The sequence below is a fragment of the Hippopotamus amphibius genome, chromosome 10 (genome assembly GCF_030028045.1).
Source record: "Hippopotamus amphibius kiboko isolate mHipAmp2 chromosome 10, mHipAmp2.hap2, whole genome shotgun sequence".
Taxonomy (NCBI): domain Eukaryota; kingdom Metazoa; phylum Chordata; class Mammalia; order Artiodactyla; family Hippopotamidae; genus Hippopotamus; species Hippopotamus amphibius.
Genome location: NC_080195.1, coordinates 28,536,824 through 28,558,177, shown reverse-complemented (window position 1 = coordinate 28,558,177; position 21,354 = coordinate 28,536,824). Strand labels below are relative to the sequence as shown.

Sequence of the window (21,354 nt, the reverse complement as noted above, 5' to 3'; positions counted from 1 at the left end):
GTAAAAAGAGAAGTCCATAATCGAGCTTCGAGTGATGCTAATACCTAATTATGTCGCATAAAAGGAGAGTTGAAGGGGACGTTCAGAATGCATAGTCGGGAGAGTAAAAGGATGGTTAAAAGATTGTATCCCGCAGTCGATGCAAGACAATGTTTCAGTGTGGAGCGGGGAGGGCATCATCTCCACTGAATTCTGTCGGGCTAGTACCAAATATTCTTCTCTATTGAGGGACTTAAATGGAATTAGTGATCTTAGAGTCTTTTTAGCAGAATCATGGGGGTTACAGCCAGAGGTTAGGGTGGCTTAAGCAGTGAATCAGAGCTGTGGACACAAAGTGATGATGTAGATAAGGAGTTTAAAAGTCTGACTGTGTCAGGAGGGCATGGGAATGAATGGTGTCGGGAAGGATGGGAGCTGAGTAGTTCATTGCAGAGAAGAGTGGTCCTTCTTTGCTGCCATCTTGGTGCATCTGCTGGCCTTTCCCCACTTTCCTGCAAGATGAAACGCTGCAAAGATATTTTCTTGAAGAGGAGAAAGAGGGAAAGCTGGTCAGCAGTTTCATATTTCAGAAAAGAAAGAAACAAGGCTCACTGGACTCTCCAGAGGCTAATTTAGGTTGCTAGAAAAAGAGTAAATGAAGGCGGAGAGAAGCCTGACTCCAGCCACTCACCTGACCTGAGCAGCCCTGCCTCATATGAAGTCATCCCCTTTCCCTGCCTTGACAGAGGCAACAATCAAAAGACAGCAGCATAAAGGCTGCCTGGTTTTTCCTTTTCAAAAAGCATTGGAGGGCTGGGACACTTCCCCCCTAGCTTCAGAGATCTGTTAATTGGCGCCCCAGTAAAATCGCAGAAGCAGTCTGCCTGATGATCATTGTAAATGACAGGGACGATCAGGTTTACCTTGTGACGTCCCCAGGGGACTTGTGGTTAGTTTAGCCTGAACTTAGCATCAGCTGCTCGTGTTCCTTTCTTCTCAGCAGGCAGGGGCTGGACTCATCCTGTATTCTTTCAAACCTAATTAGTGTGAGGGCTTTCCCTCCCTCTCTCCCGCCCATCCCCGCCGCTCTCCTTCCTCCACTGCCTCCCCTCCTGTCCTGCCCCTGCTCTCTAAGCAAGCCAGCCTAGGAACCCAAGCAGACTGCTTTCAGAGGTTGGGCTCTTTGGTTTCTTTGGTCTGGAAGAAACAACCCGTGCCTTTGAGCCATAGGTTATTTATTGTTCCTCCAGGAAAATACACACCAACTTGACTGGACTCCAACCTCCCTTAACTCCTTTATGGTTTGAAGGTACTCAGGTTAAGGATTTTATAGCTAATTAGAGATGTTTGGAATGTACTGTAGGTCTTAAATAGAAGTGAACATGCCAAATAGCTAAAGGTTGGAGGGCATAGTTTTCATTAAAACCAAACTGCCAGATCTTTTAATTTATCAGAAGTCTATGTATGCATACATATATATGCATGTGTTTATGTGGATGTGTAACGCATATTACAGATACATATTACATATACCTATATCGCACATATATAATAGACACATACATACTCCTTAAAAGAGCTGCTTCTCAAACTAATGTAGGATCACGTACGCATCTTGCTGAAACGCCAATTCTGATTCAACAGGTCTGGGATGGAGCCCACCTTCAGGTACTGTAGGTATTGCAGGCTTGGGGACCACACTTTGAACAGCAAATCTTAAAGAGATTTTCACATATTTCCCTCCAGCTTCTTCATGGTAAGCTAGTCATCCTCCTCAATCCTGTTAAACGTTGCTCCAGTGTTTCTCTAGGCTATGTGAAAGATCCATTGGATACGGGGCATTTTTGCTATTTCTCAAAATAACAAATGGTTAGTGAGTAAGTAAAGCAGACTCTGGATATATGTTCTGGTTTTCTGTTCCAGACAAGTGTTGGAAAATTTGAAGAGTTACTAACATAACTCTGTTTAGATTTATGTTAGTTTACTAATATTTCTTTAATTTGTTAAACTGAGCAATTAGCTCATTCATTTTTAAATAATTAATTTTCATCTACTTCCATGTATGCATATAAGGTTACAAATTCACTTCTCTGTACAGATTTACAAGGATACCATGATTTCTGAAGTTGTGGCCAAAACCATAAAATTTACCATCTTAACCATTTTTAAATGCACCATACAGTAATGTTATACATTTTAAAATTCTTCTGTTATAATTTACCCACCATTTCTGAGTGTTTGTAGGAGGAAGAAAATCCATTTGAATTCAGGTAGTCATACTGTTGAAACCATAAGTGTCGGAACAATATTGGAAAATACAAATGACAACACATCATTGCATTCTTTAAAATCATTAAAGAGCTTCACATTGCACTTAGAGTAAAATATAATCTGTCTCCTACCATATTTCTCCACCATATTACCAAAGGATGCAGCGTTACGACTTCTATTAAAATGTTGCCATCTGTAGGTAAACGGTTTGGTTCTAGACTGATGGAATCACTTGGCATATAAGTCTGGGGCTCCCCTGCCAGTTTTGTTTTTCAAGACTGGCAACATGAATGCTCACATACTGGCTATAGTTGCATATACCTCAATACTTCTTTAGCTATATTTTTGGCACCCATTTTCCTAAAATACTGGCAAATAAAGAACTTATACAAATTTCTCTGCAGTACTGGAAATGGGATCATTTGAGGGCTAAGCTTTTACTCTGGAAGTTCAGATGCTAAATTTAAATTAGACAGCATATGTATAGCAGTGGGTTTGTATGAGTAGGGCTAATTTATCCCTTCCTAGGAATATCTTGATTCTACTAAACCTGCTCTCTGTATAAAATGGCTCAGGGAATGGCGCAGAGGAATGGTACTGTCTTTGCAGTAGATGTTTGGTGGCACATTCTCCCAGGCTGAGAACCATCCTCCCTTTGCTGAGGACAAGTCCTCCATTCAGAGGATCCCTGTTCCGCATCCACTGATAGCTGGGATGGAGTAGCCAAAGCTGAGTCCACTACCTACTTCCTTTTAGAAATCAGGATCTGAGTTGCAGAGATGGGCCAGTTAAATCTTTGATGTGCCTATAACTCTACCTATAAGTTTCGAATTGCAGGAAAATATATTTTGCCATATATATGGAAAAACAAAAAAATTCAATCTGTAAAAGCAGAAGGATGAAGATGATCTAAGTAAGGTTAAAAAAGTTTAAAAGAGGATTTCCTTGGTCTCTGATAACTTTCCTTACAATTCCTCTTTTCTCCACATATACTGAGCTGATTTCATTACACCCAAAGCTTTGCTAATACAAAATTTTATTTCCTTGGATGAGTGTTTTTGTTTCATTTCTTCTATTTTTCCTGGAGGCAAATGTCTATAGGTGTCTATGTTAACCAGGTTTAAATGTCAATTTGATCACTTACTAGCTAAGTGCGATAATTGGGACACACTTGTACTAAAAATTTGTTGCTTATCTGAAATTCAAATTTAACTAGATATTCTTTCTTTTATCTGGGAACCCTATTTGTGACATAGTTTCTTCCTTTGTAAAATGGAGGTAGTGATACCACATTAGCAAGGATGTTGAGGAAAACGTCAAGGATATCATAAACATTCTGTAAAACCATTTATGAGAAATACAGTTTATTACTTTCCTTCTTCCCCCACTTCTACCTCTGTTGTATCTATAACACAAGAAGGCATTGCTTACAAGGCTCACCAACTGGGAGTAAATACTTCCTGGATGTGCTGAACTTTTACTGTGTTAACAGAGTAAAAGTACCAAGATGAAATGACTTGAAGATGAGGTTTATGGGGAAGTGAACTGGCTCCTTTTGGAACATGGGGAAATGTCTCATTACCTCTCATGAGATGATGTCTTTATTCTTGAATTAGGGAATTTGAAAGGCTCTATATTTTAATCTACCTGACCATGCCTAGGTTTTAATTATACACAAATTGGTTTCCAATTCAAACAAGCATCTCCCCATCTGGTCTTTCTTACCTCCTATATAAAGAGATGAGGAAAGAAAAAGCATGAGGTTAAAAGAGAAGATGATAACATACTAGTTCACTATTTGCATGTTTGAGGGTAAAGAATGTAAGATGCTTGATTTGGGGGCACTTTATTTCTTAAGTCCTTCTCATTTGTATCTTGATTACTTATATTCCCTGTCTGGAGGAGGCCAGCAAGTACTGAAGAACATCTTTAACACAGCTCCAATTATCACGTTTTCTGCTCAAGAGACACAGAGCAATGAACTTCCCTTAGAGAGGCATTTATCATTTATTTCTTTATTTGTCACATCAGATCCAGTGGGATGAGATCAGACTTTTGTCTCTTCCCAAACAGCGTGGGTGAGCTGACCCACCCGTCCACTGAGCAACAGACATACAAATGGCAGGCATCCATCTTTATCTTCCTTGTTCAAAGTCACCATCTCTGGAGATGCCTTGTAAGGAGTGAGCCAGGAGCTCCTGGGAAACATCAGCAGGTCTAGTCTGCCTCTGGTAGGCTAAGGCATCTTCCACTGAGGTTTCCTCCATGCTTTCCTTTCCATTTTCTTTCATGGTTTCACCCGGATGTTTCTGGGATGAGAGTTTACCAGTCGGAGTCAACACTGCTTGCTTAGAATCACTGCTGGGGATTGGTGTGGGCTCAAACAAATGGACTGATGTACTCAGTGATTGGGCTGTAGGCTCACTGACCTGGTCAACTGAAGGAGGACCATTTATGTCTGTGAGCAACTCTTCTGTCAGTGGCATTATATCTATAATTTCATATGGACTTGGAGGTGAAATAACCTTTTTGTAACAAGAGGTGCTGAAAGGGATGGCACAAAACACAAGATCCGAGGGCAGCAGCCTAAACTCATTTTCTGGCCGGGTTATCACAAACCTGTAAGAAAAACCAAAGATGAATTCAGAGCCCCTGCAGCTGGGACAGTGTAGCTGCAGGCAGTGACGAAAATAAGAAAGTCATCTTGCTGGGCCAAAAGAGGAAATGTTTTTGTTTTGCTTTGCTTTATTTGGTTTCTGATTAATAGTTAAAAAAAAAATCTCTGGCATGGTGCAACAGGAGTGGTCCCAGGCTAGTACCTGGGAGACTACTTTTCATCCTTGCCTCTGAAACCAACCATCTCTGACCTTAGACATGCCATCTCCCTTCTGGGCCTCACTTTTCCCATCATTCTAATGGGAGAGGGATAGGACTTCTCATTTGTATCTTGGTTACTTATATTCCCTGTCTGGAGGAGGCCAGCAAGTACTGAAGAACTCACTTTTCTCACCATTCTAACGGGTTTGGCTAATTGATTTCTCATGGCTTTTCTAACTCTAGGTTTCTCTGCTTTTAGTATTCATTAATAACCTAATGAATTTGGTTGGCACAATTCTGAGCCCTTAGCCAAGCTTTATCAAAACTGGAAGATTCCGTGCACAGCAGTTATTTCCATCCTGGGTTAGCTCCATTTTCATGTTTATGCTCCCAGCTCTCACACAGAATGTGGTTTGGCCAATGGAGAAAAAAAGAAAAGAACCAAAGTTTTATTTGAAATCTTGACCAGTAAGCAAATAGTGAATGTCAATGAGTTTTAAAGATCACCCAGAGCCTGGACCTGCGTGGGCAGACTCTGCAGAGAAAAGTAGGATGTCTTAGCATGAAATCAGGCACATGGCCAATTCTCAGTGAACGTGAGTCAGATTCATGAAAACGCCAGTGCTGCTGGCAGAATGCTGAGGCAGGATAACCCTGCATGACTTTCATGCTGCCCCGGAATAATCACCTTCTCTTCCCTAAGCACAAAACGTCATTGACCTTTCACTGAACAATCTTCCCGCTTTCCTCTTGCACACCAAGTCCCCTGTAACCTCTGTGATGTCCTCAACAAGGTCTACTCTAACCACATACTCTCTTTCAAACAGAAATATCATTTCCTTCCCTGAGGTCTGCCCAACTATGGGCTGCACATTCTCCCAATTACCATGGTCTACAGGGTTTCCAGAGGTGCTGGGGGAAATAGATGGAGCTCAGTCATAGACAGAGAGAGGCAGAGGCAGGGGTCAGCATCATTCGTGCTCCCAGTGCTGCTTCCAGAGCATCCCTTCTCCCCACCATCATTGTGGTCCATGCTCTACAGCCACATCATCCCCCCTCTGGACTCAAGAGCGTCGTCCACAGTCCTCCACGTTTATTTAGGCCTTCGGCACATGGGATATATTTTCTTTCAAACTCTAGTGCCACCATCACCTTATGTGCCTACAGTGTCTATGTGATTTACAACTCCAACATGCAGATCAATTTCTTTCAGTTCCACTACCCAGAGATCTTTATCTCCCAACCACTCTCCTGGCCACATACTGATGTTTTAACTTCCTGACATATCCTGCCTCTAAAATCTTATGCTTCAATAAATCACTCTCTGACCACAACTTCCCCTCGTGCTTTCTCTCTCATTTCCTTACTCTGAGTACATCCGCACTTTAACTTTGTCAGGGATTTCCCATCTCCTACCCTTTCACTTTGCAGTGTTGCTTCTACAGATCCACAGTAAACTCCTTTTTCCATTCCTTGCAGTGATTAATGTAACTTTTAACTTTATCTCAATTCCGTATAAAGTTCCCCTCTCTTTGCTCTCAGCAGGGGCTATGCCGGTACATCACTAAGAGATCCTAGTGTTACGTAAATGTTCCCGTATGCACAGCTCTCATCTACAGCCAGGTCTGCCTTGGCATCCTTCCTCTTCCTTCTGTTCTCCTAGGAGCAGAGAAATCGCCTTTCTTTGGATTCAAGACTACTCTGCTTGGAGTGACCTGATCTCCTTCCTCTTTCTCCTGAGACAGGTTCATCAATCCATTTCCGCTCTCTTATTTTTAATTTCCCCTTCTCTACCGAGTGCTGCCCGTTCCCACCATGAGACACTTAGTCTGGACCTGCGCTACTGTGCTGTCTGTAGCCGGCACCCTTTCTTTTCCCCTCCCACCTCAACACATCTTTTCTCTATCTTTTCCACTGCTGTCAGAATGGTCTTTCTTTAAACTGAAATCTCTACATATCCCTCTCATAACTTAGATGGACAAAGCACAGCGACTGGAAAAGAGGCACTCAATAAATATTTACCCAGTGTGTCTGGCAGGTTTACCATTAGTTTTGAACAAGTAAATCTTCCCAGTGTGGACCAGTGGCTTTCAGCTTTAAAAAGTCACACAGACGTGGATGAGGGGTAAGGTACAAAAGTACCCTGACTTAAAATCTGGGTCTACATTTGAAACTTCACAGGGGACAGAGACGCCGTTCTCCGTACATGGCCGATGCTAACTGGATCCCAATCGCCAGGGTTCGTGCCTATTGTTTACACTGATCCTACATGGTCATCTACTTCCGCCACATCCTTCATTGCACCTGGGGGCCCTGAGCTCTAGCCGTGCCTTTCACGCTGAACGGAGATGCTTTGGCCCTCATGCTTGGGCAGGTGGACAGCACCTTCCACACTGGCATACTCCCCTTCTGTGCTCCGGGTTGCGCTCTTCTTCATCTATCATGCGGTATAGGCCCAGGCACAAGACTCCACGAGTACGTAACGAGTCACAGAACATTTGCCCAAAGGTCATTCTTGGCTGGCGAGAGAAGAGAGAAACACATATGTCTGCTGGCACTTGAATCAAGCCATAACGAGCACCTACTGGAGTGCCATTTGCCTTCCCTCCCAGTGGAAGTTTGGAAGATCCAAGAGCCACCTACTAACACCCCTCTGGTGGCAGTGGCGAGTGGGCTGGAAACCAGGTTTACCATTAGTTTTGAGCATCTAATACCAGCAATTGTTTTGATCACTTTTAGGAGCCTGTGGTGGGCGTGGTGCGCAAGGTGCTATGCTCGTTTTATTGCTATGGCTGTTTTGGTAACGATTAAGAAGTCACAATGAGTACCGGGTTGGAAAATTCAGTGTTCGAGGCCTTTAATGACCTGGGGTGTTAAGTGCCCTCCAGAGCGCCGCCCTCTCACCCTCCTCTTGACCTTGCTCTCAGCCACTGACCACAAGGCGCCACGAGTAGACTACAGGCTCCAAAAGCAGCAGCAAATGGGTTCCGGGAAGTGGAAAGAGAACAGTCTGTTTAGTTCTGTGATTCCTCGGGGTAAACAACAGAGTGAGGACCAGACATAAATGGAGAAGAAAGGGCTGAGCAGTCTGCCGCCACCTCCGGTACCAACAGGAAGTGCTGGTGGCAGCTGTCCTGGGCTTAGAATCAATCACAAGTCAACCTGAGATGAGGAAGTCAGGATCTCAGAAATTCGAAGGAGGGGACCATGGAAGGAGCTTTGGAATGTTGTTGCACCTGGAATTCATATGCACAGAGCACGGGGTTCGCCCCTCTCGGCAATACCTGCCGAGACACAGCAGGCACAGAGGCAGGAAGAACCTACTCCTTATAAAGAAGGGCTTCTGCTCAGGTCCCCTGATGGTGACACCGGGAAGCCAAATGCCATGTCACTCGAAACTAAACCAAGAGGCACCACACCAACAAGTAGATTCCTCATCACAGCCTGGACTCAGATCCCCAAATGCCCAGATACCTCATTGGAATTTGCCAGAATTAGCTTCTCCTTGATATAATCTGCTTGCTAGCTCAGAGGACTAAGAAAACTCAGGCATTTTTCACTGGCTAGCCCAGTCAGATTCTTAGACCCAAACATGGAATTCTTCTGCCTGATTTCAGATGACTTGATCAGATTTCTTTCTCTCTCCATTTTTTTTTTTTTTTTTTGGCCTGTGTCCCAATATGCAGGATCTTAGTTCTCTGGCCAGGGATTGAACCCGTGCCCCCTGCCTTGGAAGTGGAGAGTCCTATCCACTGGACCACCATGGAGGTCCAGATCAGATTTCTTTAGTAGTTCAAGTGTAAGGAGAGTCGGCAGGCCCTAGGTCAGACTGCCTTAGAGGGACCCTGCTTGGCCATTGGTTGGTAATATGGTCTCAGGTAAGTACTTGTTTCCCTGCACCTCAGCTTCTTAATCTGTTCAATGGAATTAATAACCATGCCTACCATGGAGATCCTTGGACAGATAAAGTGAAAAAAAAAAAAAAAACCAAAGCAGACAAGCTCAGGGCAAATACTCAGTGAATATTAACATTGCACTTATTATTAATATCCTTGTCGAGGGACAAAGTTATAGAACCTCTCTGATGCTTCCTGTGCACTTTTTTACCTGGAGGATGGGTAATTGTTGCAAAAATAATTTTCACGTGAAAATGTACTATATAAATTGTAAATACAAGGGTGAGCCAAAAATTATCCACACTCGGTTATATTAAAACTTCTGCTGGCCGCACTGTCTTATCATCGCTTTCCATTCAAGGCTACTGTCTCCCCAGTCACTGCTGTGCAGGTGTGAATGTGTTACATCAGTTCTTTTGTCACTGTGGTGTGAGCAAAAATGGATGCCCCACTGGTGATGTGCACTAAAGAAGAGCAGCGTGCAGTGATTCATTTTTTGTGGTCTGAGGGGGTGCATGTCCGCATGCTTCTGCCCACACTGTCAACACTCTGTAAAAACTTCATCTTGAGGTGTTAAAGCCTCCTCCCTATAGTCCTGATCTTGCTCCATCGGACTTTCACCTGCTTGGTCCCCTGAGAGCAGCCCTACAAGGACGAAGATTCACTTCTGATGAAGGAATGAAGACAGCAGTGCATTTGTGGCTTCCAGATCAGTCTAAAACATTTTTAAATGAGGGAATACAAAAGCTTGTTGACAGATGGACAAAGCATATTGAAAAGCACTGAGATTATGTCAAAAAATGATGTATTTGTCTTTTCTAAAAGTTAATTAAAATAAATTCTACAGCCAGAGTGCAGATAATTTTTGACTCACCCTTGTACACTATGAATATGTTACATTAATTTTTGTTATTATTATTGTTATTATTTACATACTATAGGCTGTTGAGGAACCCAAACAGGTTGGATCAATTCCCAAAACTCAGGGAGGTGAGGACATGGGAAATTCTATTATGAGAAGAGTTGACTCACTTGAATGTCTGACAAAATGATCTGGTTTAAGGACAGAAGCCCCAGCTTACACCGCGACTGCGTCCTTCCAGGTGAAATTGCAGAGTAGTTGTCATTCGGCCCACAGAACTTTTCTTTATCCAAATGTTGTTCCAGCTGAGAACTGATCCCTCCTGTCACCAGCATCTGAAGTAATTCCAGAACATGGTAATTGTAGAAAGCCTGGAAGGCAAGAACGGGGCACGTGCAACGTCAGAAGGTGGAGGTGGACAGACGTGGGGATTTAGCGGGAATCGCTGCTTGGAATGGATCCGAGGGCGCAAAGCAGTGTCTCTCATCATCATTATTAAAATCACCCCAAATATTGGCAGTTTGGGTAGGACGCTGGGTTAGGACAAAGTGCGGAGAAAAATAACATTGATCTTGTTCCAGCTCCCTCGGGGAGGACTTACACTGTAGCAGAAGAAGAAAATGGGCAATGACACCGACCCCAAGGATGACCCCTCTTCCGAAAATGACCAGAGGAGTATGTCAGGGCATACGTACCCTGATAATCATCGACATGTATTTAAAATCGGTATTTAGTGAGACTTGTATAGATGTCCCTTAGCGGACTACTGATATTCTCATTGTCGTCTATATCTGAATCTTCCGGATGTGAATCTACTTATATTCCTTTTGATTCTGACCTATTTGAGGACAGGTGTAACAATCTCCCACAGCTGTTATACTGTACTTCGAAAATTGTAGGTGTTGAGTAAATGAATGGAATTTTAGAATATTTGGCAACAAAATGAAGCCAGAGATTGACGTTGTGGGTCAACTTAGTTTGCAGCTAGCTTGAGTCTGAATAAGCCTAGCTGCTTTCTTAAGCTTCTTTCCCAAAGGATTCCTACACACTGTGTCCACTAGGCAGCGGAAATACCATGGAAATACCATTGTAATAACTGCCCTTGAGGCTTTCTCAAGTCTATTTTTATCTATATAGTGTTTTTAATTCTCTACCCTTTGTCTTATCTAAATTGGACTTTTATTCCAGCAGAAATGAGAACTTACATTGTTATATATTACCTATAGAAAAATCAGTAATTTCATTTTCATCAGAAATAATAAAAATGACTTTAGTTGTTATCGTTTGAGAAATTTTACCATTCGCTTGCTCCACAGCCCAATTCAGGGATTCATCTTCTGAAGTCTGGGTTTTGAGAGGGACCTCTTTCCTAGTTTTCTCCTCATTTGCAATCCATTGCTCAAAATGCTTCCAGAGAGACTGTCTAGAAATGCAAATCAGATCACGACACCCACCCCTCGAACCTACAGCAAAATCAAGCTCAGACTCGTTTCCACGGCATTCAAAGCCCCGGTGATCTGACACCAGCTCCCTCTCACAGCTCATCGCCAGTGCACTCCAGTCCAGTTGCAGTTGCTCAAGCAACACTTTTACTCCTGTATGCCTTTGCTTTAGAACATCTGGTTGACCTTTCCTCTATGAAATTTTCTTTTCTTTACGTCCCGTGGCCACTGGCTTTTACTCTACTCTATTCTTCTGCATTTTAGAGCTAGTTGTTTGTATGGAGCACATCTGAGTTTGAATTCTGGACTGGCACGTCCTAGTGGACTGGAACACCTTTGGATAATTCGTGTATTCTTTCTCAGTCATAGTTTTATGATTTTAAAGATGACATGAGAATACCTACCTTTAAGCATTGTTTGCAGGACTAAATGAGATACAGAGCACACATTACTAAATTCTGTTGTCTTCAACGTTGGTTCTCATGTACCTGGATCACCTGGAGTGATGTTTGTGAGAGCAGGTTTCTAGGATCCTAGATCTATTGGATCAGAACTTATGGACAAGAGTGGGAATCAGGATTTAAAGGGCACCTCTGGCAGTTTTGACACTGGTGGTCCTTGAGTCACACTCTGAGCAACACTGCCTTAAAGGATGGGCCCTTTCAGACAGACTTTGTCTACTTAATATTCATGTCCTCAGGAGTGCATCAGACCACACAGGTATAAGAATACTGAGTGCAAAGAGCACTGCAAATAATTAGTGTAAATAATTTTTAAAAATTGAGTGCAAAAAAGCTGTAAGAATATTGAGTGCAATTGGTAATTGATTTTTAACAAATAAACAAATATTGCTAGTAACATGTAGAGCCCGCTGCAGAAGGTGACCTAGGCCATAATATAATCTATATAAATTAACAGAAGAGAAAAAAGAAAATAACTTTTACAATATTTTTCAGGTTAAAGGTAATTTCAAATGCCTTCTCCATCTTAATGTCCAGACTGAAAGAACCCCCTGAGTGACAGCCACCTCCTTACATTTCCTCCCTGTTTCGTCCTGCTACCCACAGAGTGCTTGTGGTTCCGGCCCCCTGAAATCCAGGAAGGAGTGGAGAAAGTAAATCCAGGTTGGACAGCAATCCGGTTAAGAACAAGTGGTCGCAGTGTAGAAGGATCAAACATAACGCTGTTGGAATAATTCTCCACTGATTAAAGAAGAGGTGTAACTTCTAGGGTTATCCTGGTGTCTGTGGCTCTAGGGAAATATGTACTTTACATATTTAACAGAGAGAGGCTTAGCTTTTGAATATATCATTTCTTCAGTTTCAACATCAAAAGGCTTGCAATTCTATATTGGGGAAAATAATGGGATTTACCTGTCACCCTTCCTCTGTGAGTTCCTCTTATAGTCTTATTATGTGGGGTTCCATGACACTGCCCTTATGGGTCTCTTTCTTTTTTCTTTCCTCCCTCCCTCCCTCTCTCTCTTCCTTCCTTTTTTTCATTCTTTTTTTCTTTCTCAAGACAATATGAAAGTTGAAATGTGCTTGAAATATTTTAGGACTTCTAAACTTGAATAGTGTTTCAATATAATCAGATTTATATTACCTAATATATCTCATATCTAACATAATAATTTCAATCAGAATTTGAACTTCTGATGCTTGAAAATGTTGCAGCCCGAAGTGTTTTAACTTTTAGCTACAGTGAAGTTTGAGGTTTCTCTCGTTACCCAGAATATTACTCCTTAATAACACAGATACTAACATCCTAGCCACACACTACCTTTAATTCTGAGAATCTCAAAAGGCCTTAAGACCAACATTTTTTGAGAAAAACTTCTAAGTTGAGAATGAAACTGTATGGTAGGAAAACTGCCACTGACCAGCTGAGTGAACTTGAGAGAGCCAGGTAACTTCCGTTACTTTCCTTACCTCCCTTATAACTAAAGGAAAATGCTTCCTAATTTCGTGTCCAGTTCTGAAATCTTATTATTATAAATCCATGTGGGAGTCCTGCTCACATACGGAGGGGTCTGAGTGCCCCTCTATATTTTAATCTTTATAGCGTTGAACTGAAGATTAAAAGTGAATCCAAATTACACCTTGGAGGCATGTTTCTCCACCTGAGCTAGTGGTTTACGGTAGTATTCCAGGGGATACTTGAAACCACAGAGTCAGCTGAATCAGAAGATTTGGAGGGAAAATCCATTATTTAATCTTGAAAAAAAAATCACTGGTATATCAGGGGATAGAAAGAGAAAACTGCGTGAAAATCTAAAACAGAACTTCAGGACTTTCAGGTGGTGACAAGTTCATGCCATATTATCCAGGATTTGTTCTCTCCTCGGGACCTGTGAATTCATCCTCCTTGTGTTTCTTATGGGCCACTTGGAAGTGCAGTGCTGTTTTCCGGGGACAGGTGAGAAGGAAGATATTAGGTCGAGGTAGAGTTCACTGAGATGCGAGTCAAGGAGGTGATCTAATCCTGTTTCGGGAGCTACTGAGGTGTCAGCCCCCTTTATCCCGAGGGGCCCTGTTCTGAATGCCCTTGTCTGCAGCCTTGAACTTCTGCAGAGGACGGGCACCAGGGAAACACACGTTTGATTCTAATTATAACCTCTGACTGTGCAGTCATGGGAAACAGACCTCTTGGTGCATCAAGCTGGATGGCAGGTGGGAAGAGTCGAATCTGGAAGATGCTCCTTGTGGAGGGAAACCACGGGACAAAAGGGATGTACAAAAGGGAGCGGAATGGCTGACTTTTATCTCCTGGACAAGACTCCCAACTGGGAGCTGCAGACTTGACTCACAGCAGAGAGAACATGAATCTGACTCTCTTATTTGATGCCTCTCTATTGGTTGGATTCTCTGACTTCTGGGCAGTGGTTTCTAAGTCTTCTTAACAACAGAAATCCTTCTTTGAATCAATCTTATGCAGGAGCCTCGCCTGGGACCCAGATGAGAGGAGAGTCATTCTGATGGTGGGGGGTGGGCATTGGGGAGGGGGGGTGCACCCTGGTCTCCCCCTCCCTGCCCGTCCCTCAGGGACCCTGAAGCACCCTGGGAGGCGGATTCCTCCAAGCAGAACTTCAGCCTCAGTGTATCGAAAAGACTCTTGTAATCACAGAAAAAGCCTTCTGGAGCAGCAGTGGATTGGGTCATAATGGATTTGGTCTGACTCTGGAATCTCAGGAATTTGGGTCTGAAAACCAACTTGTCATCTGTTAGTGCTGTGACCTTTGGCACATTATTTACCCTCTAGGATTCAGATTCCTGAGCTGTAAAACAAGGCTAGTAACTGTACCCTCTTGGCTGGGTTGACAGGAGAATTAAATAGATAATGCAGGGAAGGCGTTCAGCAAAGACCTTAAGTGCCTGAGAGATGATGTCACTACTGTTCTTACCCCAGATATTGCTCTAATAATTAATATGATCTCTGCAACGAAAATGTCAGAAGATGCTGCCTCAGAGTCTGTGTTGGGAAAGACTTGCAGGTGTGACCAGGAGGAGGGGACCTGTGAGCATCAATGGTGTCTGTCGTGGGCATGTGATGGAGGGAGTGATGACCCTGGGCCTGTGACTGCCACCCTAACTTTATGGGGAAATCGGGACCCTGGCCCTACTCCCACATGTCTGCACAAGGAGATGGGGAAAACATACAGGGTGCTAGGCACATATTCTGGACACATCACAGTGGCCCCAGATGTTTTCAGGGCAAGAGGATAAATGTTCTCTTCTTCTTAGAGGCTGCTGCTCTCACCACCAGTGAGCAGGGGGAAGGTTGGAGGTCAGCCAAGATGAAATGGTCCTCAGAGGAGCAGAGACAATGAAACCGGAGGCTCAGGCTTGACCCTCAGGCTCTTTCTTCCTGTGTGGCTGGTGTGATAAAAAGTCACCCCTATCCCTAGAAAGCAAGTGGAGCCAGCAGTACCAGGTCTGCAGGAAGAAAAAGAGTGGGCAGCCTCCCCTGGGCATTTTCAAGGGTCTAGTTCAGCTCATCATGGCCAGAGATTTGCAGCTGGAGCTCCAAACAGTGTAAAATGTGTTCGTTTTGCTGAGCTGTCCATCATCAAGGATTCAGGAGCTGGGGCAGGGGGCCACTAGGTAGAGATTAAGAGTTGAAGATCCAAGCCCGCCCCCTTCACACACAGGATGCCTTCTACCCCGAAGCTCCGCTGCTGTCCTCACACCATAACCAGATGACCAAGTGCCAGTGCCAGACCAGGCACTTACCAGGAGTCCCCAAAGGCAGGCTGAGGGTCCAATGTGGCTTGTGACCTCATGGGACTGTCCCCCATCCCAGGACACCGTATGGGCATCTCTCCCACAGACTTCACCATGGGGCCTCAGAATAGACTCCTGAGTTTTTGCACAGCTTATTTCATTTTCTAGCAGAACGAGATACAATAGCTAAAGGCAGCCTGGGAGGAAGGGACGCTCCTCAGAGAGGTCGCAGGGTCAGACTCACAAGGTGAGTGCTGAGAAGCCTGGGTGGGGCCCTCATCACCAAGTTTGTGTCTCCCATGCTGGCTGTGGGATGTGCTTGTGCATCTTTCGGTACACTCTCTTGGTCCTCACTGCACAGCCTGCCCCTCCCACCGATTCTAAACAGCATCTGTGACTTTGTTCCTAGCTGTGTCGGCTAGTGGAGTTTAATCGAGGCTGGAGTTTAATTTAAGGCACAAAGCTGCCTGCCATCTAGGGATCTCTGCAGAGAATGGGGACCTTAAACCCATCTAAAATGTGTCCTGCAGACAGATTCAGTTCAAGTCACCTCCTGCCTGACACCCCAGTCCCTAATTACAGGCAGGGTAACTGAAGTGTCCATGACAGGCAGGGTTTTTAAATCCTTTCCCTGAAGGAGCCACCTGCCCAGGAAAGCAACCTGACTTCACTTGCTCACTGACTCTCTCACTGGCTCAGTCAAGGTTGAATGCTGCTTAATTTAGGGAATTCATAGTCTATCAGCCTGTTTAATGTTAAACGATCACTGACATAGTGTTACCTTTCTGAGAGCTCAATGGGGTTTATGAGGACCCTGCCCTCAAAGGCTTAGGGAGACAGAGCCGGACAACATAATCCACTGAAGCCATAAGGGCGATGCACGTGCCCCAGCCACGCTCCCCTAACATGCAAGCTGCACTTTTGAGGCACTTATAACATTTAGGAATGATGCTTCTTCTACGCAGAATTCCAGAAGGTAGCCAATCTATCAAACCGTGCTTAGAGCCTTGTGCTATGTTAGCATCTGTCCACAGATGTTCAGCCCTCCTGCAGCCCTTCTCTTGGAACCTTCAGGTAGGAGATGTCTGTGAGGGAGGGGGTTACAAGCACTTCCTTGGGAGGAGTTCTTGCCGGCATTCACAAATGACTCCGCACAGATTTTCCAAGTTTTAGTCAAATTCCTTGAACACACTGGCAGTGCTCCCACCTCACCCTCCCTGTGCCTGGAATGTTTCTTCCCCAAAGATCAGAAAGGCGTGTGCTTCCTCTTCCCAGAACTTGACTCACATACCACCTTCGCAGGGCTGCCTTCCTCGGCTGCGTTATTGAACTTTCAACGCCTTCCTCAAACCCTACATTTGCTCTCTCACATCTCCGTGGCCCTTTTGTCTAGCTGACATACCTTATATGTTCCTTACTTATCAGGTGTATATCAATCTCCTCCACTAGCACAAGCTCCACACCGGCGGAGACGCAGGTCTGTTTCCTCACTGCTGTGTCCTCAGCACCTAGGACAGCGCCCTACAAGGTGTTCAGTAGGCCTTTGTTCAATGAATGGATTCTCCTCTTGGAGATTCTGTAATCCATGCAAGGGAGCCCCGCAGGGAAAGAACAACCATGCATCAAAAATGCATTCCAGCAGAGGCGCAACGTGGAGGGAGACTGGACTCAGCTCTGAACGAAAGTCACACCATCAAAGGCCAAAGTGCTTTCCTTGAACCCTGCATCCCTTCATGGCCAATTTCTGCATAGCTTGAGGATATTTTAGAGAGAAGAGAAGGCAGTATCACCGCCCAAGCTCTGACACCAAAAAGCCTGGTTGGCCAAGATGCACTTGGAGCTGAAAGGTGGGTTCTACGCTGTTGATGTGCTCATTCCTCCTGGTACTGAGTGTTCTGGCTCCAAGGGATTCAAGATTTTAATCTTAAAAATGTGAGCATTTGGCTTCCCTTGCTCAGGTGGTTATGAGAAGAGGTGAAATAATGTGTGTGGACAACCTTTTCGGGAAAATCAACAAGAATGCAGAATTGTGAGGGGTTAGCTATCATCCTTCACCCGAGTCCTGAGCCACTCACTCTCCCCTCAGCAAGGAGCTCAGTTGTGGGGGCGCCTCGGCTTCAGTGCACTTACCGTGGCCAGGAGGGAATCCAAGAAGCTGCCGGAGAAGACAGTGCCTGTAGCAAAGGAAGTGCTGAGATGCAGGCTCGTTCCTGAGAAGTTTCCTTCCATCCCACCGAGCTGTTCAATAAAGTGGATGTTGGAAGGATTTTCTGCAAGCAAAAGAGGCAAGAAAAGGCAGGCAGACAAACTTGAGGATACAGGACTTCCAGACCAGGCAGACCAAGGGGGGATCATTGCTCAAAGGATTTAATGGCTACTTTGGTGTCAAGGTGGGACCTTCCACTTCAGTAAATATTTTTTTCATTCCAAGTATTAATATCTTCATCCCCTGAAGACGTGAAACCCTCTTGGGGACCTTCATCATCAAGGAGATGTCCTTGTACCTCAGGCCCAGTTTTTCCAAGCAAGTGTCCTGAATGTCACCCTTTATAATTTAACTTTCAAGACAGGACACTTTCAGAAGAAAAAGAAGACACTTTCAGCAATCACACAGGGACCATAGGCATAAATACGGACATCTGGTCACCCCCCTTGTTGTCTTTTTCTCCATATACTATGTCATAGATGGCTTGGTATTTACTTGGGTTCTTAGTCATTTGGGCCCAAAATGGGTTAATTGGTGCCTTTCAAAATGTAATGTGCCTATTGAGAAACAGAGACACAGATATAGAGGACAAACATATGGACACCAAGTGGGGAAAGTGGGGAGGGTTTGAGTGGGAATGAATTGGGAGACTGGGATTGACATATATACATTACTAATAAGAAAAAAAATACCAAATTGTAAAAAAAAAGAAAATGCAATGTGCCTATGAAGCAACTTGGGGTCTTGTTATAATACAGATTCTGATCCACCGTGTCTAAGGTGGGGCCTGAGAGTCTATATGTCCAACAAGCTTGCAGATGTTGCTGCCACAGATTCATGGACTACACTCTGAACAGCAAGGGCTTCCAGAATCATCCTAATCAGACCAGTGCAGCAGTGGCCAAGTTATCCATTAGCAAATCTATGCAGGCCCCCGGCTGCAACTAAGACCCCAATGTAGGCAGCTTCTGTAGTCAATACAATTGGTCATTTCCAGGAGGACAGCAAAGGCACTGATTGCCTTTGTTCCGAGACTATTGCTTCGAAATGTCTGTATAGAGAACAGCCTTGGAAGACAATGATATCTCCTACCAGAGTAAAGGGAAGGCATGATTACTGCCCATTATAAAAGATGCTGATTCCCAAAGCTCAGGGTGCCTCTCCCACAAAGCAATTCATGGTGGGTCCAGCTATTACTTGGCCCTTTTCGTGTCCCCCTGTGGGAACTAGGTCTTGGGAAGCCAGCACAAAAGTGATGATACTCTGGCTATCGCTACCGATGTGACTAATAAACCATTCATTGTCTCCAACCCAGGGGTCTCTTGTCTTCTGTCCGCAGCTGCGAAACTGGGCAGATTAACCTATTAGTCTGCAAACAGCATGACGTCTTAGACCCTTTAATGTTCTTGACCGTCCTATTACAGATACAAACAAATATACTGGTCATACAACTCAGGGTACATTCTTAGCTAAGACTGCACTAGTCCCTAATTCTTAAAATTATCCCTTAGTACATCTGGGGGAAGTGATAGACTGCTGGTAGGAAAGAATCATACATATTTTTATAAAAGATGAAGGAGGTATGACTAATATCAACCCACATTTCCTATGTGCACATACTTTCCTCTTCTTGCACTGCCAACCCTCAACACACACACACACACACGTACCTCAGGAGCCCTTGTACAGACCTTGCTGTGTCATCCTAAGCCAGTGGCCTCAGTGTTCCCAGTCATTTTCCTGCAGGCCACTGTACACTCTGTACCAAAGTGCTGGCCATCAGACCTGCAGCTCTCATGTCACAGTGACCCTTTCTTGCCAGCCAAAGAACAAAAAGTGAGTGAGCTGGCGGGTGATTTGTTAGGCTAATTTGACAGGCGCTGCCTGGTGCCAGAGAGTCTTTACTTGAACAAAGCTGTTCGTCACTGGAGAGTGACCAGATGTATTTCTGGGGCCAGCAAGAAGCTGGCTGGCCTCCCCGACCACTCTAACTTACACGACAGTCTTCTGATCAATGTCCTCAGTGTATATACACCTTGGGGTCAGAGATGGCTCAAAAGGGTAGAAAAATAAAAATAAAATATAAATAAGAACTGTAGCCAACAGCTTTAGGGTGGTTACAGGCAGGCTGGCAGGTATAAGGCAGGCTCAAGGTATCTGAGATCTTCGAAGGTGAATGTGAAAAGTTGCGGTTCCAGCATCCAGGGTGACTAGACTGTTGCCCACCCGATATGTGGCCACTCCCAAATCATGTGGTAGTGTTACCTACTGGGTCCTCTCTATGTCTGCCTGGCTTGGGAAACCAGACCTCACAGCCCTTCATTTCTAGGGCTATGAGGTCTGCTCATCTAGTTTGGTAAAAGTCTCACGCAGCTGACACACTCTGAATCACAAAATCCCCACTAAAAGGTTTGCTACACTCTGGAATCAAGTCAAATTTCATGCTCAGGACCAGCTTGAGAGATCATCTTTGAGTTGGTCCAAACTGTGTGAAAGGTACCGCCCCCTCTTCGGTAACTTCCCTTTTTCTCACCAACTATTATCAGTATTAAATCCCAGGGTCTCCCCTGGTGCCTCACAAACACACCCCCAATGCACACAGGCACCTGCCTTCCCTGCCCTTCTTGCTGCCCCCAGGGCTCCTCACATCTAGGAAAGTCTCATACACGTGCATTTTCCATAAGGTGTTGATGAGAGATAACAGCTCATCTTGTTATTTCTGCATGGAGTATTTCCATTTTAGCAGAGCGCTGCTCTGGGCTGGGGTTAAGAAGACACAGAGAAGCAAAATTTAAGGACCCCAAGGGTGAGCCTCTTCTTAGAGTCTGCACCCTGGGGGCCTCGCTTCCTGTCCTGGTATCATTGCAGAAGAGGAAAGCACCTGATGGGTAGAGAAGTTGGTACAAGGAGAGCCTTCCTTGCAGTTTTCAGGTCCACATCCCCTCCCCTGGAAGAGTGGAGAAGGCAGGGTGTCTGCACCCTGACACCCAGATATGACGGGTTCTGCCGGAGGATGTCAACATCACCAATCAGGTAAAAGCCCATATAACATCCAGTCAAGCCCATAATGGTCTTTGGGCCCCATTCTGGGTCCTCAGTCTTTTGACCATGGATCCTGAAGACAACCTTAGGACATCAAGTACGGATACAGAGATTTCTCCCTTGAATTCTGTTCTGGAAACACAACTTACTCAGATCAGTGAGGATGGGGATCCTTCGGTACTTTGCCTTCCCGGGATAGTCACTGCAGCACCAAGCACACTCTGTAAACACAGACAGCAGCAAGGGAGGAGAGAGATGGGTAAATGCAAGAGAAGTAGCTCGAAGCACAGACAAGAATGCAGAAGTGCACCCTGGCACTTGGTGCTTTATCTTCGCAAAGTGCCCAAATCCCAAATCCTTTTCTATATTTTGTAAAAAGATGGCCTCAGCCTCTCCTTTCCAGATGTTTGGGGTGTGTGTGTGTGTGTGTGTTTTCTAAATAGCACTTCAAGTGAATTACAAAAAAAGGTGACGCTCTCCCCTTAGCTGCTCACTGGCAGCCTAAGTTAAATACGATTATTCTCTGCCGAGTGGGAGTGCTGAGTGATAGTTCAGGCAGGCAGTGCCTCAAACCACATCCACTTGTTGGTAGAACTTTCAGGAAACTGTGAATAAA

The 21,354-nt window shown here is 44.5% G+C and overlaps 1 protein-coding gene across 1 annotated transcript in view; it reads right to left on the bottom strand.

Annotated features, from left to right (window-relative positions):
- Window positions 1-7,427: 7,427 nt before the first annotated feature.
- The window catches only part of KCNU1 (potassium calcium-activated channel subfamily U member 1), a 162,537-nt gene continuing 148,610 nt past the window's right edge, over window positions 7,428-21,354 (bottom strand). Inside the window, exons 23-26 of the mRNA XM_057697307.1 lie at window positions 20,888-20,959; window positions 17,621-17,760; window positions 9,996-10,196; window positions 7,428-7,586 (exon numbers count right to left, since the gene is read on the bottom strand). Of these exons, the coding sequence (XP_057553290.1) occupies window positions 7,428-7,586; window positions 9,996-10,196; window positions 17,621-17,760; window positions 20,888-20,959 (572 nt within the window). The remainder of the gene's footprint in view (window positions 7,587-9,995; window positions 10,197-17,620; window positions 17,761-20,887; window positions 20,960-21,354) is intronic.